The sequence below is a fragment of the Canis lupus genome, chromosome 4 (assembly GCF_003254725.2).
Source record: "Canis lupus dingo isolate Sandy chromosome 4, ASM325472v2, whole genome shotgun sequence".
Taxonomy (NCBI): Eukaryota; Metazoa; Chordata; class Mammalia; order Carnivora; family Canidae; genus Canis; species Canis lupus.
Window position 1 is genome coordinate 11,175,197 of NC_064246.1, and position 20,523 is coordinate 11,195,719.

Genomic DNA, 20,523 nt, shown 5'->3' on the forward strand with positions numbered 1-20,523 from the left:
ATTTTCAAATTTGTATATACATGTTTTAAAAAGAGGTCCTATGTTCCAAATAGTTTGGTTGTTAAAAGTGTGGTCTTTGCAAGAAGTCTGGTGTTTTTATCCACACTCTGCTGCTTCTTAGCTGTTTGAGGAATAAAGAAATCTACTTCATAAGCATGCTATGAAGATTCATTTACCCAAAGGTATCCTATACTTGCTGTGTGCAAGGTAGAGAGCTTACTTTTATTTTGCAAACAAGTAGACAAAGAAATAGGAGAATTTCTTGTAAAGGGTAAGAAGGAAATGTGTAAAGGGATTGTGTAAAGGGTAGGAAGGAAATGAACATAGTAAGGTGGGAAGAATTAGGGTTGGGGTCATACAAGAGTAGAAGGGGGAAGGAAATGAACATAGTAAGGTGGGAAGAATTAGGGTTGGGGTCATACAAGAGTAGAAGGGGCTGTGGCAGCTGGGCGAGTGAGTGTGGACACAAAGGCCCTATAGGGAGCCCTGCTGGGCATGGACTTGGGGCACAGAAGAAGCAAGAGGATGGTGTTTATTTATTTTATTTTAAAATGTGGATTTAGAGTTAACAATATAGTGGTGAAGACAACTAAATACATTAAGAAGGGTAGCATGAGATAGGCCAGGAGTTACAGGGTTGAGATGAACAAGTTCACCTACCTGTAGGGCCAGGCCAGTACCTTGACTTAGAACAGGATGACCTCACTTATGTTTTTCAATGTTTAATAGATACACAGGTGTAGAGAAATATTTCTCTGAGAAAAACAGCAGTGCAAACACCATGATAAATGGCAAATGAGTAATACGAACATGATGATAATAGCAAGTGGCTCTTGACCTCTGTGTGAGAGACCTAGTGAGGGTTTGGGGAGCAGCCCAGAGCCTCCTGGGCATCTAGTCCTCAGTGTCAGCCAAGTGTTGCCATGTGGGAATGTGGGATCCAAGTGCTAAATCTGTCAGGTTTTCCAGAGAACTAGAAATCTTAATTTCTATGTGAAATTCCCAGAGTTAGAAATGTTGGCTCATGTTTTAAAAACCTTATGATGGGTAGACAAAATGCATCTGTGAGCTGCCAGTTTGAAACATCTGCTGAAAGTTCTTTTATGCTATGAAAAGGGGGATTATGTGAAGTATGATGCATGTTACGTGTTAACTGTGTAGACTTACGCCCAATACATAGCCAGTACTGAAGGGATGAAGGTACTTTTTATTAATTGCACTGTTTAGTTGTCTTCACCTTTAATTTGTTTAGTTAACTCTAAATCCATATTAAAAATCATATATTATCCTACTCTCACTGAAGTGATTAATGTGTGCTAGTTTTATTCACCTATTAATTTGTTTTGTTTTGTTTTTTCTGTCAGTTTGGTTAATTCTGTATTCATGGTACAAACATAAACATTAATCTAGTCTTACTCATGTGGTAAAAGTAGAGAAGAACAAAGGATGAACTTTTTTTGGTTACTCTTTCTTACTTACCATCTACTGCTTTTGCTCTTGGTGGTAGTTTCCCTCACTTATTCTTGTACCATTTTGCACATTTGGGTCCTAATCACCCTGGCCTGCGTTAGCCGCGTAGAAGTGGAAAAGAACTGTGGCAAAGATGCCATTTTGCACCAGGCAAAGGATGACGGGAATGCAACCTTACGACATGATGTCGTGTTTAGAGAGATTTTTCATCAGATTTTAATGAAATACAAATGTGCCCAAAGCAAGTTATTAATTTTTTTCTCAGAAAAAAAAGTCTTCATTTAGTATGGCCTAACCCACGTAGTTTTGTATTACAAGGATTATGTTTGGTGTGTTGCAATCTGTTGGCAATGGTCTTGGGGAATTTTATTCAGCACAAGCATCTCTGACAGTTCTGGCGTCAAGTGGGGTCAATTACTTGTTCATGTACTTTTGGTCTTGTTGTCTCTATGTTAAAACTCTGAAGCATAACAGAGAGGAACACTGGGAGTAACAAAATATACTTGAATATTTCTAATAGATTAAAGGCTTATAAAAATGAATCTCTCTTTTCAGCAAGTTTTTTTTTTGCGTTGTTTCAAAATGAGATCATTTTATCAGCATGAGACTAAAGACTTGAAAATAAATTTTTTAAGAAGAATTTTATCTGTAAATACAAGTTCTTAATTGAATCAATATTTTTCTCTCTTAATTTTTGTTACAGATCATGGAGGAAACAAATACGCAGATTGCTTGGCCATCAAAACTGAAGATTGGAGCCAAATCCAAGAAAGGTAAAATCATGAAAGATGGAGAAATTGGTGGCTTTAATAATGGAGACTGGAATTACTGGAGGTTTGCTGGTAGAAAATTAACCTTTATTCTTATCATGTATGTCCCCAAATAGTTGTGAAATAGCAATATTCTGGAAGGTTTATCGTAATTAAAAATTGTGCCTTTTATCCAACATAGCAAATACGATTTCAGTGATGTCTTTTCATTTGATGGCCATGAGTCATGGTGACTCTCTACATGTAATAACATGTTTTCAACACATAAACTCCCAGTGTTTATTCTTTAGGCTTCTTCTTTTGTGCCACACGAATTTAATAGCTATTTTCTTTTCCCTATACAGGAAACCTTAGGTTTCCTTTCTTGCATGATTCTTCTTTTCATCTGTCAAACAGTAATGAACCCAGTACATTTCTCTTTTAGGCTGAGCATTTCCCTTGTGTGGCCTTTCTTTCACTTTATCCTAGAACACCCCACCCAGTGCATGGTTGGTCAGGAATACAAATACGGGCACCTTTATTTTCTTCCCAGGTTACATAGTATTTTTAAGTGACCTGCCAGTGTATATTTATGGATAGTTGTTCAAAGTATGACCTTAGTCTCAATAAACTTTGTTGTGTATACTTCATTAAAAGATACATGTCATTAGGAGATAATGAGAGATACCATCAAATAGTTCAGAAACAGTGTTTGTGCAAGCCAGACATTATCTGTTGTGATCCAGCTTTTTTGTTGTTGCTCTTTAGTTTCATACTTGCTTCTCCTTCTATCTATGACTTTTATTGCTAAATAATACTAAACAGTGAAAGATTTCTCTGCTTCTTTTCTTGGTTTAGTTCAGATTCCCATCTTTTAATCTCATTATTAGTTATTCATCACATGGAATGTAAATTATTTTACAGTTATTGTGAGGATGAGCTGGACTCCATGGACTGGGATTTCTGCAGAAACTCTGCTCTTGTTACTTTCTTGTTTCTGATTGTAGTGGCAAGAAAGGGGAAGCCTGTGGGCTAAACAGTCATAGGAAGACATGTGAATTTCCAAGTGTGATTATGTAACTTCGTACATGCCTTGCACTTGCCAAGGGTTATAGGATATAATCTCAATCTTCAGTGTGTTGAGAGGTTTTACACTTATTATGCTGAAGAAGGAATTACTTATTAGTGGGTTATCTACCTGTTTGGTTGTTTGTAGCCAGTTTAAAAATCCCTGGCCTACTACTTGAATAAATTGGAACTTGAACATAAATTGGATTCTTTTCCCTATTGTCAGGTAGTTTTACTTAAAGAATGAAATGAACTTCATTACAATTCTATTAAAAATGTAATTTGATCAGTCTCCAAAGAAAACCCGCAAGGAAACATGAATGTTTAAATGATTCCAAATAATTTTGGATGGCTTATTCTCTTGCACTACCCACGCTATGTTTTTTCCCCCTACTATCATAAGAAACTGGGAATTGATTAATTTTTTATTCAAAATGTGGTTACAACTTTAGAGATTTTAGATAATAGGGAGATAAATAGATGAAGTTAATGTTTTAGTTTCCAGTCATTGACACACTTAACCATTCACAATGACCAACTATATTGACCACATTTTGATTATATACGTTTTGTTTTGAAAATAAAGATATTTCAGCAGTACATTTTGAGGACATTTAGCATAATTTGCCCATGGTTAAAGTCAACTTTTGGAATTATGCCTAAGAATTGATCCCTCCAGGCCTATGTCTACAGACATCATTTTATTTTCCTATTATTTATGAAGTGCTATGAATGTATACAGTATTGTATGATGAGCAGAATGTGCCAAAAGAGAAAGACTGAGCCCAAGGAAGGGAGAAAAAAAATCAAGTTTTCCTCAGAGGAATTTATGGTTCAGAATTTATTTGAGCTGCTCTTACTACTTAAACACACAGCTGCTGAATCAGTTTTTGGCTAACATCCCTGATATGTGTATTCGTATATTAATTTTAAAATGGTTAAATTCAGAGATGAAATTTGTTTGATTATAATTTATAATAAGTAGAAATAAAATGAAAATGACAGAAGGATCTTCAGAAGGTAATTCTTTAATTTGATGTGGATCTCTACCTCAGAATGTTGTATGGAAAACAGTCTTTATTTTAAACCTTCTTCATTCTGGGATCCCTGGGTGGCACAGCTGTTTAGCGCCTGCCTTTGGCCCAGGGCGCAATCCTGGAGACCCGGGATCGAATCCCACGTCGGGATCCCGGTACATGAAGCCTGCTTCTCCCTCTGCCTATGTCTCTGCCTCTCTCTGTCTCTCTCTCTCTGTGACTATCATAAATAAATAGAAATTAAAAAAAAATAAACCTTCTTCATTCTAAATTAGTATTATTCAGGAGACCAAGAATATAAATGTGTCTGGGGATTTGTGCCATGTTTTGGATGGTTATTAAATTCGAAATCCCATGGTGGTATGAAGATTTGGAATATATAGATAATCCTCAGATGATGCTAGAGAGACATGTAGGCCTGGGTTTGTGTTGTATTTTACTCTTTAGACTTTTGATCCTATTGGTTGAATTTTATAAACCTAGAGAGACATTTTTTATGGCTGCTGTTACTGGTCTGTCCCCTTCTTCCCTATTGGAATTCAGTCCTGTGCTTTATTTTTCAAGCCATCAGCCCTGTATCAGAGTGGCTGTGTGGCTGGTTTGATTGAAGCACTGGTAGCATGCTGCCCAGCAGAAAGGCAGAAAGCCAAAGACCTAAATTTGCCATCACTTAAAAAATCAGATTCTTCTCTGGAGATTCGGGTTCATTAGGTCTGTGGTGGGACTAGGAAATATATACTTAATTTAATACAAGTTCCTTTTATGGTTAAGCCAAGTTTCAGAAACAAAAATCTCCCCCTGTGACATAAAAATAGCATGACTTAGCTACAGAGGAGACGTGTTCAGAGGCAGTGGATGATAATCACTGTAGAAAAACAGATGCAGGCCCTTCAACAGACCCTTCTCTGGGGTAATGTCCATCTTCGTTTCCAAAAACTGCACTTTTATAGATTCATTAATTTTAAGTTTCTGTCTTCTTTGCAGTCAGTATGAATAAGCTTAGAATGATTACTATTGTTCTATGCTTGTGTGAAATACAGTTTTGGGTAAAAAATCCACCTGGTACTTGTCCTTCTCTCTACCCCTTTTTCTACTCCTCCATTCCTCTTTAACCATGTAAAACACAGTGAAAAGATGTAATAGAAATATTTCCATTTAGTAAGCATGGCATTTTGGGAAAAGGCATATTTTGTCATATAAAGCTCAGGGACTGTATAATTTTTTTAAATTGACAAGTATTTGAAATTATTGGAATATCGAGTTCTGATTAGAACCAGAAAGAACTAAGAATTTAAGATTCAATATAATGGACATTTAAATAACCAACTCTAGTGTTATCCTAGTGGGCAGGGGTCATGATTAAGAAAAATAAAGCAAAGTTTAGTCTTCTGTATAACATATTTATTTTGTGTGGAAGAAAACTCTTTCCAACTCTTAGATTCAAAATGCTAGAATATTCTACCTTAAATAGACAAATCAGAGGTTTATATCCACGAGGACAGTACTTAAGGACTAAGATGTTTAATACTGTAAAGCCTTACTAACAGAATCACTTAGGCACTCATTAAAATTTTGAAAATGCTATTCTGAATAATGGCCTACTTTAAAGTAAATGCAGCTTCATTAAAATACAGATAGCATTTTGAGCAAGTTTCACTGTTTGGCCAAACAGTGCCACACCCACCTTAAATAGATAAAAGTGATTTGTAATGAGAATTTATCACACTGGTGCAATTGTGCCACGTGTGATGCTAGAGAGTTTGTTCTCTTAAATATGGTAAACATTTTTCTTACATTCTTCCTTTTGCCCTTAATTTGCTCATCAGTCTCTTTCTTCTTAGACTGGTAGAGTTGTGAATGTGGGTGAAAATTGTTTAAAGTTTTTATGCCAAATTCCAAATAAATGTAGTCAGCATTGATGAAGCTTTATTGCCTTTCATTCTGGGAAGGAGTTGTCTTACAGAATTTAAGTGATAGAAACTGTTCTATGCAACTGTTTCTTTTATGACAGTTCAGGATGCCTCAGGATGATCAGGAATGAAAGGTGTGGCTGAATTGCTCCATGTATCCTGGGTTTGGAGGCGATTTGGCACCAACTTTGGCCATTCTCTTCCTCCGGAATAAACAAGAGGGTCATTAAAACGAGGCTTTATTATTTTTGGTTGCATTCCATTAAAACAAGTGGTATCTAATAGGAAATCTTAGCTTCAGAAAAACTGTAGACTGTTCACTTTATTTTTTTCCAGAGGAAAATGTTTTGTTGAACATACTTACACTTTTGTTGGGTATTCACATTGAACTGTTTGAGGCCTGTAACAAGTATTGTGCAGAGGGCAGAGAAGAGGCATGGCACAGTAAGCTGTGTCACAGTTTCTGATGGTGAGCTGTGACCTATTAGTACCTCGAAAATTATTTTAGTTGTAGTAACCAGCATGTAAAAAAAAAAGAAAAACTAGATTAGGAAAGAAAACATTAGAGTGTAAAAATATTGTTTTCTGTCATATTACATGTCACTATTTACATATGTATATAAACATGTGTATACACATTTACATGTGTATAAGTATTGCTAGGTCATGTTGTATAAGTATTACTAGGTCATGGTGTAAAATGATGACAAAGACAGATTGGAAAACGCTATTCTAGGTAATCAGTTCCCCAAAGGGTAAAAATTTTGTTCATCACTGTGTCTTTAGCACTGTAACCAGTGCATAGTTGGCACTCAGTAAATATTTGCAGATTTCTGATACCTCAGCTCAACTCAATCATGGTTATAGTGAAACCACTGATACAGATGGAGATATAAACCACTGAGGCATGTTGTGTAGTAGAAAGATTTAAAATCATGGCCTTCACGCAGGAGTGGCGTTTACTATTATGAAAAACACTGACCAATGATGTCTTTCCTGGAGACCTTTTAAGTGAATGAATGTACAACATGATTTGTAACTGATGCCAGTGTGGCTAAAGCGCCTTTCAGTGGTTCTGAGTAGTGGAAGGAAACTTAGTGGAAATGACTTCATCTCTGTCATTCATGGGATGCCTGAGAGAGTGAAGCTCTCTGCCTTCCCTAGTAAGCTTGTAAATGAAACTTCATAAGATGCAGCCTCTTCTATTCCAGAGTTGTTGTTGTGGCTGTTTTAATTAGTGTTTGTTACATAATTGACACATCACCAGTCTTACTGAATACCTCTATTTGCTGAGACCCAGCTGGTTCCACACACTATGCTAAATATTTTACATACATTACCTTCTTTAATGACCAGAGAAACCTATGAGTTACGTGGTGATGTTTTCAGTTTACAGGAAACAAACTAAGGCTTGAAGGACAATAACTTGCCCAAGTTTTATATTTAGTAAGTAGCAACCCCAAGCTTGAACTCAGGTCTATTTTCAGAGCCCCAAATACACCTGGGTGAGATAGTACCTTTCTTTTTTTTTCTTTTAATAGTTTATTTAAATTCAATTTGCCAACATATAGTACAATACCCAGTATGTTTCTTAACGCTTTTCCTTGTACCAGCGTGTTCTCAGATGTGACGTCCCTTCAGTGGCCATAGCCACCCATGTACAGCTGATTACAATCACTACTAGTAATAATCAGTTTCATAATGCCTCAGTGCTTGGGACTTACAGTGATTTGAAAGTAGGCTATATTTAGCATAGCCTTACGCTTGTAGGTAACACCTCTTTTTTTTTCGGGGGTAGATTTAAGAAAAGCATGAAACCATACATAAATGTATATCATTTTAATATGCCTGTTTCCGAACTTTAACTTTGTGTTTCGTATCTTCATGTGCTATTTCCTTAGGAAGAGACTTTTTTATTTGTCATTAAACTAAACTTCTAAAATTAAGAGGAAAATAATCTCAGAACGTCTTATGAATTTTGCTTGCTTTTCTGCTTTTCAGTCTTTGAAAGCAGTTTCTTTGACCTTCTTAGGAGCCATTGTATTTCTTCTGGGGAGAAATATTTTTTATTTAACATATTTGTATATATTGTTAATGATGAGTGCTAATTGGGAACCAAGAGTAGGAATTCAGCCAAAAAACTTGATAACTTGTATGCAGGGTACTAAAAGTTACTCTGGTTAGAGAGAACCAGACCTCTCAGAGGAGGATGGAGACCTGGGATATTTCTAGTTCCTGAAGTTCCCAGTATAATTAATAAAAAGCTTATAAAATTAGTGTGTATTTTAAATATAAAATTGATTATACATCTCTTTGTACATGAATGACTTCATTTGTATACACTGCTAAACATGTAAATTTGAGACCTTTTCTGAATACGATGTGTACTCTCACACACGGACACCCGCGTGTACATGCAGTCTTACAGTGAGGTGATTTATGCTATTTGATATACTAGCAGAGCTAAGGACCTGAGCTTGGAAAGCTGGCCCCCCTGTCTTCCCTCCTGGAGCCCCCAGGCGTTGGCTTATATGTTCATCTAACTGCTACAGGCTAGCCATTCCTTCCAGTCTGTCCTCTTTCTCCTCTACCAGGTCCACAGAAGATGGTTTTAGTTTTTCCACTAAGCCTGAAATAAGTAAACATATCTGTCAGTTAAAAAAAAAATGATTTTCAATTAACTTAATTAGAAAACAAATTTAGAGTGGAATAGAGGGGTGAGAAAATGAATGGAAAAAGTGAAAGCATCAAGAGAGTGAGAAGACATGCTAGAGATGGGAAAGAATATTTGCATAGGCTAGATCTGAAAAAGACTGTTACCCAGAATATACAAAAAAACTCTTAAAATTCAATAGTAAGGAAATGAACAACCCAATTTAAAAAACGCCCAAAAGACCTGAACAAACACCACACCAGAGAAGATATACACATGGCAAATAAGCATATGAAGAGATACTCAACATTGTGTGTTACTGGAGAATTGCAAATTGAAACAGTGTGGTACCACTATGCAATGTATCAGAATGGCCTAAATCTAAAACGCTAACACTACCCCATGCTGGTGAGGGTATGGAGCAACAGGAACTCTCATTTATTGCTGGTAGAAATGCAAAACGGCACAGCCACTTTGGAAGACAGTTTGACAATTTCTTATAAAACTAAGCATATTCTTACTATACAATCCAGCAGTTGCATTCTTTTGGTATTTCCCTAAATGAAAATTATGTTCACACAAAAATGTACACACAGGTATTTATAGCAGCTTTATTCATAGTCACCAAACTTGAAAGCAACCATGATGTCCTTCAGTAGGTGAATGGATGAGTAAACTGTGGCCCATCCAGACAAAGGAATATTACTCAACACTAACGTGATGAACTATCAAGCCATGAAAAGACATGGAGAAACCTTAAATACGTATTACTAAGTGAAAGAAGCCAATGCTCATACTGTATGATTCCAACTATATGACATTCTGGAAAAAGCAAAACTATGGAGAGAACACAAAGATTAGTGGTTAGTGATCATTAGAGGTTTGGGGGAAAGGAAGGGTGAATAGGCAGAGCACAGATTTTTTTAGAGCAGTGAACTTCTTCTGTGTCATCTAAAATGGTACATATATGTCATTATGTATTTGTTAAAACCCTTAGACTATGGGGCAGCCCGGGTGGCTCAATGGTTTAGCGCCGCCTTCAGCTCGGCCTGATCCTGGGGACCCGGGATCGAGTCCCAAATGAGGCTCCTTGCATGGAGCTTGCTTCTCTCTCTCTCTCTCTCTCTCTCATTCTATCTCTCTCATGTGAATAAATAAAATCTTTAAAAAAAAAAAAAAAACCTTAGACTAGGTTTTGATGTTGATGTGATACTGACAGTGGTGAAGGTGGTACCTGTGTATGGGAAGGAGCATGTATTGAAACTCTGTACTTTCCACTGAGTTCTGCTCTGCACCTGAAACTGCTCTAAAACTTAAAGTATATTTGACAAAATAAGGTCCTAGGTTCTGAGCACAACATTTTAATCAGCATTTTAAGGTATATTACATGAAAAAGATAAAGTTATATGATCCCTACTAACTCCTTAGTATGTAATTTTAAAAGAACCATAAAATCTCTGAAGAACCCGATCAAGTTTTGTGAAATTAAGAATGAAAGAAATACGGTTCAGCAGCGAATCACGCTGATATTCCCAAAAGGTGACTAGAGCCAAGTCTTACTGCTTCATCACTCACCTGCCTCTATGGCCACTGCCTTTCTTTTTGAGAGAGAGCTCTCTCTTGGTCTTCTTGTTTCTTGAACAGAGGTTTTTAAGTCCCTTTCCTTTAGTGAAGAAAGTGCCATCCCAGGACTCCTTCCACCTGCAGTTCTTTCCTCTGTTAACTCCTGTGAGGAGGAAGGATGAAAAGATTTATTTGCCTACCTTATAATAGGATTGTGCTAGGAGTGTTACTTCTGTTCTCTCTTAATCCTTGTACTAACCCCCATGAAAAGCTATTATCATTTCCATTATACACATTAGTATGTGATATGGAGAGAAGATACAACTTCTTCAAGGTCATAGAGTTTGAAGTGATGGAATTAGAATATAAACTTTGATTTCAAAGATCAAGGTATTTGGGGTGCCTGGGTGGTGTAGTCGGTTAAGCATCTGACTCTTGGTTTTGGCTCAAGTCATGATCTCAGGGTCATGAGATTGAGTTCCGTGTTGGCCCTCTTCCTCTGCCCCCTCTCCCAAATAAATAAATCTTAAAAAAAAAAAAAATCAAGGTATTTCCTTCCAGTCCATAAGCATGCACATAGGTGGTAAATAAGGTGTGTTTGGTCACTAAAGGAATGATATTCCACACATTCACTTAAGAAAACTCAGAATATGTTTAATTATCTTCAAGAGGAAGGGCAATCCTAACTCCTTATCCACATTTAGAAGCATACTGGATGCTGCATCCAGTAACCTGCTGCTGATTTTTTTAAAAGATATTATTTATTTATTAATGAGAGACACAAAGAGAGAGAGACAGAGACATAGGCAGAGGGAGCAGCAGGGGAGCCTGATGCAGGACTCCATCCCAGGACCCCAGGATCACGCCCTAAGCCAAAGGCAGATGCTCAACCACTGAGCCACCCAGGTGCCCCAGTAAGCTTCTTTTAATGCATCTTTTTAAAACTTTCAACCTAGGTTTATTTTAATCATTTTTATGCTTTTTTTGCAGTATATTTCTTTCTTCTTCTCTTCTTTTGAACCCCACTAATGGTTTTACTGGAATTTATATACTTTAGGGAGTAGTAGTTATCAACGTAGCATAATTTTTTAAAAAAGATTTTATTTACTTATTTGAGAGAGCAAGAGAACACAAGCAGAGAGGAGGGGCAGAGGGAGCAGCAGACTCCCCAATAAGCCGGGAGTCCGACACCAGTCTCCATCTCAGGACCCTGAGATCACGACCTGTGCTAAAAGCAGACACTTAACTGACTGAGCCACCTAGGCCCCCCTAGCATAGTTTTTATTTTTATTTATTTATTTATTTATTTATTTATTTATTTATTTATTTATTTATTTATTTTTTAAAGATTTATTTATCTGAGACAGAGAGCATGGGGGAGATACAGAGAGGAAGAAAGAGAATCTCAAGGTGACCCCTGAGTGTAGAGCCAGCCTTAGGCCTCTATCTGCCAACCCTGAGATCATCACCTGAGGTGAAATCAAGAGTTGGATGCTTAACCAACTGAGCCACCCAGGCTCCCCAACCTAATTTGGGGAGCATAATTTTTCCCCCAGGATACATTTAGCAATGTCTAGAGATATTTCTGGTGTCACTACTGGGAGGTGGTGCTATTGGCATGTGGTTGGTGGAACCAAGGTTGATGCTAAACATCCTACAGAGCACCGGACAGCCCTCCCAACAAGAATCCTCTGATGCAAAATGTCAGCATGTGAGGTTGAGAAATACTAGGCTGGAAGAGCAGGCGTGACATAAGGAGACTGCTCTGTGCATAGCACTGGATCCTTCTTGGACCATTTCATGAAACTCAGTGTATGTGTAACTGGCTTCCTTTTACAGCCTTAGAGATAGGATAGTAGTGACTCCTGAAGGAAGAATGTCCAGTGTAATAGGTTGAATGGACAGAATTCCAGTGCAAAATAAACATGGTAGGATGGCAGGTCTACACATTTTAAAAGCCACTTGACTGTCAGTTTTAAATTGTAGTTTGTACGTCTTTAACTACTGCTTGTTTTTTTCCGTGAGTGTTTCAAACAGGGTCCCCAGTTGTGTCTTGTGGTTCCAATGCTAGGAAATGGACCAGCTACCCTCCAATTCCTGCTGTCTCTGTCTCTCATTCCTCTTTTCTGGAATATGTAGTTGTGATAACTGTGACAGTTTCTGAGGTTTGTGACCATATTTAAACACCATGATGGTGTAGTTGGAAACATCACTGAGCTAATCATGTGGCATTTTTTCACTGACTAAAGAAAATAACTTAAATCACAATGGCATTTATCATCATTTCTTCAAATGGTCTTTTTTATGCTACTAAAGCATGGCTTGAAGCTTATTATAACATTTTTATACAAACCTGTTTTATACAAATGTACTAGCAGATATTTTTATCAAAAGATATGGGAGAGATTTCAAGAATGAGGAGTTACATTCTCTGTATATGTTGTTGCCAGAAATTACTCTTAAAGCAAAATAAGTCCTACCTGACATAAAAATAAAATGAAATAAAAATAAAATGAAAACACAGCATATGTATGGGGGTTTTTTTGTATGGTTTTTGATCTATGCAAATAGTGATTTATTATTACTTTATGAAAATGGGTTCATTTTATACACATAGACATTTCTGCAATTGGATTTTTGGGTTCATTTTATACACATACACATTTCTGCAATTGGATTTTTGCTCCTAAAATGTATTAAGAGAACATCTTCCATATAAAGCACATAAGTAATGTAAGAAACGCCATTGTATATGTGTGGGTAAAGATATATCAATAATATATTTTAACAGATCTGTTTTGATGGACATTGGGTTGTGTTTTTTTTTTTTTCCTACAGTGGTTCTTAAGTGTATTTTCTACTTTTACAAGCTTTTCTGTTGCAAAAATTCTTACAAGTAGAATTCTCAGGCCACAGGTAATGAGCAACTTTAATATTTTTTATGGTTGCCACCTTGTTCTCCAAAATGACTGTTGAACTCCTACCAGGAAGGGACTGGATTCTGGAAAAGACTCTTCCTTCCATCTTTGTCAACTGTGTGCTTTCCTATCCTTGGCCATCGTAAATAGTGTAAAATATGGTGTCTCATGCATGTCCTTACTTAATAGAAAGGCTGAGCATTTTTCATCTGTTCATGGAACGCTTATTTGTATTACTCTGTGGATTGTTTTTCTTAACTTTGTGTTGATTTATTCATATCCTTTCCCTGTTCTAGTTAGTTGTTCATCTGTTTTTCTAATGAAATAGTTTTTTATTTTGAAATTTTTTCTTTAAATATTGCTTTCCTACTCTGAAGTTTAAGATTACTAATACTTCTCTTTAATTGTAGTATCGAAACCCCTCATTTTTTTACCATTAATTTTTAGATCATTTCAATTTCAAACTAGAAATAAATGAATTGGTCCTAAATAGTGATAATATATTAATTTTTGAAGGACTGTGGAAAAGTGCATTAACTTTTAGGGCATTGTATTTACAAAGTAAACTTTAATATTAGATTTTCAGTATTAACAGTATGTAAATTTTATATGCACATAGACACATGTATGTATATGTGTATTTTATGTGGCAAGGGATGAGAAATGTAAAATTCAGTGACTCTTATATAATGTTATAATTTGTTTGCCTTTATTTCCATGATTTGGGCTTTGGATTTTGTATATTAGTAGGAAAAGTTTCTGAAAATTTTTCCAGTCTTTCATAGTCAAGGGAAGGACACTTAAATACATTACTTTGGGTTAACTTGCATTCTGTTTCTATGCTATCTACACCATTTCCAGAGTAGGATCCATAATTAAGAATATTTATGTTTTGGAATAATTTACTTCCTCTTCTCAAAACTCAGCTTACATGAGAAAACATGTTTGCATTGCTGTATTTCAGAAGTACCCTTTTCCTTTCTTTGGGTGATCCAAGCTCTTTCTCAAATCACATACAACACCAGGGAGTCCTGATTGATATCATTTAGCTTGGAAGTACATGTGAATTTAGGAAAGTGAGGCAGAAGAAAGGAAAGAGGACTTTCTGCCACCAGGGAGAAAAATATTTCAAATCAAGTGGCGTATGTCCCTATTTCCTTTGCTTTCACCATCAAATATGTGTATTCTAACCTAATCCCCTTGGGTTTTCTCCTTAGGTCAATGCCCAATAGATTTTTACGTCATAGGTCATGTAACACTCTCTCTTTCCATACCAGCAAAATGTAATAACAACATAGTCTAGGTTTGAAAATTCATTAAATTCCATTGCAAAATATTTTTTAGTTTTAAGTAAAGTTTGTTTCATCAGCATTGACGTATGTTCTGCTTCCCAAGCCCTAGGCCATCTCATACCTTTATATATGGTGTGTCTGCTGCTGAAGGGCATCCTCCACCCTTCATTTTCCAGGTGATCAACTCTAAGTCATTCTACATCCATCACAGATGACATGTCTCCCTGAAAACCTTCACCCACCCTCCATCCAGATGGAGTTTAATGCTCTGGAGTTTAATACTCTTTAATGCAATAACTCAGTACCTTATCCATACTTAGTTTTTGGCACTTTTCATGCTTGTGTTATGTCAGCCTAGACATTTGCCTTTCCTTCTGGACTGTGAGCTCATGGACCTATGTCCAAAGCCAAGATGTGTTACTCCCTTCCATGTGCATGATGCCTGCCAGGAAGGTGGAGTTATGCATTATAAGTTAAAGTTTATATTAGCATTTAAGTTTAGAATAAATTTGAAATTACTTCAACAATGATTTAAGTCATTCTGGTATCTTTCAAATAACTTTTGAGAAAGTGAAAAATGGCTCAGGCAGTTAGCCCGCAGTTCCAAGTTGAACATAAATACTTCTCACAGAATATAAATAATCATACAAGGCTACTCCTTGAGTATGTATGAAGCAAGATGGAGACAAGGAAACTGCAACCACAGAAGTAATTAAACACCCTTCTCTAGTGACTGACATGAGTGATTGTTGCTGCTTTACCAATGATCACTCCAAGTCAGCTTTAGTCTTCTGCCTTCCAGGTTAAATTTGCTAGGATCATGAATTGCCCCCACTTCCTGAAAGCTTCTATTCCAAATCTGGCCTCTACTTTCCTAGGCCCTCCATGGAATCACTTAGAACAGATATTAAGTTCTATAATAAACGTATTGTAATTTCCTCTTAGGATGCCCAAGTTCCTTTAGTGAACTTTTCCTCTTGCGACAGCTAAAGATAGCTTGCTTTATTTACTACAAATGTGTTCCTGGTGGGATTTGGCTAGTGGGCACTCTAGTGAATGTTGGAGGAACTTAAGAAAGAAGCACTGATCTCAGTTTCTGCCCCTTGGATACAGGAGTTTGGCCAGGGCTTCCTGCCCTACCACTTTAAATGTGTTTTTGTTTGTTTGTTTGTTTGTTTTGTTTTTCTTTTAACCTCATTATTTGCCATCAGGACTAGAATAGTTCAGAAGAGGAGGAGAGTGGAAGCCACAACCAAAGAAACTCTTTAGAAAGAGTTGATAGTTCCTATGTGGATCTCAAAAGGACCAGCAGGGGTGCAGCATTCTGTATAGGAAAGGCTCAAAGCTGAGAGGGATCATTGCTGGGGGAAGAAAACAGGCGGTTTGATGAAAGGGAGAGTTGGAAGAGTTAGTGATTAGTAAGATGGAACTGGTAGGGCAAGTCAGTGAAGGCTATGACTTTACGAGAAGAGAGCCTCATCCACGATGCGGACAGTGGGGAGGTTGGGATGGGGTGGTCACAGAAGATAATTGATAGCTATTGTAGGGTGGGATAAAGACTAGAAGATGAGTATAGTAGATTGTATTTGATGATGGTGAGATCAAGGAGACTTCTTAAAAGGTGAATCAGCAGAACATGGTGGTTTGACAAAAGCGAGGAGTTGGCTGCCATGGCAGATGATGTTGATATGCTTTTAGTGCACCCCTGAGTTTACCTGTGGTGGGCATTTCCCATTCACACTGACAGCTCCCCGTGTTAAGTGCTGGATTCCCGAGCTCCTTTACCAGAGCACTTTGTTCAGCACTATGGAAGCTTACTCTTCTGGTTCAGAGCAGCCTAGAAATGCTAGTGCTAGCAAGTGAAGTCTGGGGCAGTCTTCAGCCAGTGAAGGATTAGGATCAGAAACAAATATCCATTTTCCCTTTCTGTCTGTGGGACAGGTCTGAAGTACATTATTATTCATGTCTCCTTAGAATACCCAGGGGGACTGATTCCCAGCAGTGACTGTTCTGTCCCACTCCCTTCACTGGCTTTCTTCTCTTTTCGGTCATGTTTTTCCTTACTCCCTAACAGGTGCTCCTTGGAATCACCACCCGAATGAACTATCTCAGGTAACACACAGTAACCCAAGTCCTTGTCTCAGTGTCTTTTGCAGGGAAACTCAAACTAAGATAGGTATCCTGGATGGTTGGGATAGTCATTATGCTTTGACAAATGGAGTTGGTATACTTTCTGTTGTTAATTAACGACACTGTTGTCTCGTTGAAAAAATGGCTTCAGTCATCCCAGGTGTATTTTATATGTCAGTGCAGAAATCCAGCAAAAATGATTTAGAGTTCACGGCTCATTTTGTGGAAAAAAAAATAATGCTTCAAACCATCTGCAAAAGTATTAAAATGATCCCAAGTGGAGCATAGGTACTTGAAGCCATTTCCAGGCACATCAGTTTGTTGTCAACAAAAAGAAAAATATATACCAACGGGAGAAGCAAGAAGAGAGAAGAATCTGAGAACCCATGATTTTGGCAGGATAGGGAAAAGAATGTCAGTGGGTCAGCAGGGCAGGAGCTCTGTGCTCCCTCACCTGGGTATCATCCAGGTAGTTTAGGAATCCCAGGCCATTGGCAGCGATACTGTGATTCCTCTGGTTAGGGAGCATTGATTATCGATCTCAGGGGAAAGGACCCAGCCATAGGATCATTTCTGTCCACTTGTTGTACTCTCTAAAATTAATGGTTAGTGATTTGAGCCAAGTTAGGAAAAATATTTCCATTACTAACAATATAGTTGTTAAGTGTGCTCTGTGGGGATTCTGAAATATTTACTTGACAGTAATAAGCATTAGAATTTTACTCTTTTCCTATTTTTCCTCATGATCACATTAGCATCCAAATATTTTGAAAGTCAGCCCTTGATGGAGTTTTATAGATAAATGGCACAAAAATTGCTCTAACTAAAAGAAGCTGTGTATCCATCTGGTTTCCATGAATAATCATACCTGTGTTCTTCAAGTTTGGAACATCATGATGCCTGACTGAAACCACACAGGGGTGGTCCTGTCCATTACGTTCTCTGAGAAATGAAGCCTTGGCTTTCCTGAGATTTGTGTTCCATGTGAAACTTTAGAAGGGAAGGAATAGCATTTATTGGGGTTTATTCTCCTAAAATCTATTAGAGATACTTAATTCTATTGAAAAAAGTTTAAATCATTGTCACATTAGTGACCTTTGAGAGAAGCAACAGAATCTAGAAAGGGACAGACAGCAACTGATATTTAGGGGTGTCTACCTAAGAAAGAAATAATAGGTGGAGTGGTTACTTGACACAATCATGAAATGAGTTTACTGTTTCATTTTTTTCTCTTTTCTGGAAGGATAACAGTTACTTAAGTGAATTAAGCTGGGAAAATACAGAGATGAGCTTGACACTAGAGAAAATAGGGTGGAGCTATTTTCTAGCGTAGGATGAAGCTACCTCTGGCAGGGATAGGTACAGGTGTCAGTAGGTGTTGGGGCTGGGTTAATTAGCTTCGGACTGTTGACCTCACTTTGTGACTCTTTCCACTGACACTGTGCTCATTTTAATGAAATAACTTCAATTTCTGGTTTCTTTAGTCCCCATTAGACTCTGTCAGATATGGTCATGGATTTAAAAACTTAAGTTATTGATTCTGCTAGGTACATGTTCAGTAGAATTATTGGCTTATATAGTATGTTCTCAATAAAATATTTATTAAACTGGTTTGAATATATATTCCTGAGTTTGGTGAGAAGGAAGAGAGGAGAGTAATGATTGTGATAGATTTAAAGTAAAGGGGAAAAAATTGAGTATTAATTTCCTTATTTTGATTAGTCTATTTGGAGATAAAGTCATTTCCTATGAATATAGGGGGATGATTTGAAGACTTGAAACCATGGAAGATTTAGAACAGCTTCTTATGGAAAATGCAATTGAGATGAATAAAAAAACCTGCCAAACCAAATTAGTATCCAGCTAAGGCTGCATAATATAGCTTTGTAGTTAGGTTGTTTAGGACACTTATATGCTTTTTTCCAGTTCTTTGACTACTCAGCCGTGGAAAATGTAGAGGGACCTGTGGTGGAAGATAGGTAGGGCAGAAAGGCAGAGATGAAGAATTTTAGGGTGTGTGATGAGAGGGCAAAATGGTCCACCTTGGGGTGTGATAGCTCGGGGAAATGTGAAGCCAGCAGGGAAGCTGGAAGGAGGCAGGGAACTGAGAATCGTAATAACCTAGAGAACTTATAGGGTTGAGAGTAGTCAAGAGTTGCATTAGTAGGAGGTTGTAGCCACAGAAGTTAAGTGTCAAGTTAGAAGTATTAAAAATGAAAAAATGAATGGTCGGGATTATAGCAAGGTCCATTTCATGGCTGGGTTTGTGGGTTACTAACGCATAAGCAGTTTTACAATTTAGTAATTCTCGGCACCTTTAGGATAGTTTAGCAAAATTAAATAGGATTCTTTAAAAAAGCAGTAAGAAATTTGTCAATGAGTTAAGACCAAGCAAGATGGAAACAGTTAGTGTCAATATGACTCTAGTTTACTAAATTCTATGTGATTTTAAAGCTGAGTAGCCAAGCTAATATTCCTTTAGTAATTGACTTTCATGTATGGAAGAATGACTTATGTAACAGTGAGCTGTGCTTTTGCTAGCCAGTTTTAAAATGTTACATGTGCAAACACCTCATAACTTATGCATGTTTTCCAGTGAGGATTACATCATAGGTCGAAAGAAAATAAATGCATCCATGGTTCTTAAATGTTACATAATCTAGGAACTTCATAACTTCCTAGTTACATAATCTGAAGTCATTATGTAATCTCATGACTCCTTACAAGGGGAAAAAGTTATATTTCATATAGAAATTCAATAAAATGATTGGATAAAGAACTGTGTGTGTGTGTGTGTGTGTGTGTGTGTGTGTGTGTGTGTGATTTTGCAAATACACAAATAGAATTGCTCTGACGTCTCTGGCTGCTTCTCTTATAGCATCCCAGTGAACATGTAGGTCTCCTTTTATTTCTAGAACATCAAAAGCTTTGACCTATGCCACCCAAAGCTAGGCACATGATTCCTTAGGGTCACAGAGAGTGTTCTTTACAATCTCAGCATTTCATTTTATTCCTGGCTTTTGACACTGCCTCAGTGGCCATTTATGCTCATCCTCTGATTTGGTTGCTTGAAGAGGCAGAGAGTCCGTTGACAGCTTCCAAGGTGTGTAGGGTTTGGCTTTCAGACTGGCAGTCCTTGGAAATGTCTGCCGAAGCCATGGCTGCCTCTGTCCTAATGCGGCAGACAGGTACTTTGAAGTTTTTGATTCTTCTTGTACTTCTGATTACTCATTGTGAGATCCAGCCTCCCTTGTGGAGAAAGTAGTTCAAGAGATGAGGGTAGATCAGAGTTTCTGAGGATCTTATTGCCAGCCCTGACTGTCTCTTTCTTTACTGCCTAGTGTCTCATCTGAACTCAGAAACCTGTCTGATGCAGGTGTAAGCTGATGTATACTGACTCTTCTTGAAATACAAGGGCAGTTTGCTTACATCCCTCCCCATTTGCAGTGTGAATTGAAGTCCTTTATAGCAATTTGGTGGGGGTGGGTTTTGGGAAACTTTAATCTAGTCATTTTTGTCTTTTTTAAAGTGTGGCATGGGGAGCCTAGGTGGCTCAATCAGTTAAGCATCCAACTCTTAATTTTGGTTCAGATCATGATCTCAGGGGACATGAGATTGAGCCCCACGTTGGGTTCTCCACTCAGCATGGAATCTGCTTGAGATTCTCTCTCCCTCTGCCTCTCCCCCCATGTGTACACTCTCTCTCTTTTTCTATCTCTTTCAAAATAAATAA

General features: G+C 37.4%; 1 protein-coding gene across 5 annotated transcripts in view; it reads left to right on the forward strand.

Moving 5' to 3' along the window:
- Positions 1-20,523, forward strand: part of BICC1 (BicC family RNA binding protein 1) — a 271,306-nt gene that overhangs the window by 155,454 nt on the left and 95,329 nt on the right. For all 5 annotated transcript variants that reach the window (XM_049108772.1, XM_025435252.3, XM_025435253.3 and 2 more), the window contains one exon: positions 2,174-2,243. In XM_049108772.1, coding sequence (XP_048964729.1) covers positions 2,177-2,243 — 67 coding nt within the window. In that variant the 5' untranslated portion in view covers positions 2,174-2,176. The remainder of the gene's footprint in view (positions 1-2,173; positions 2,244-20,523) is intronic.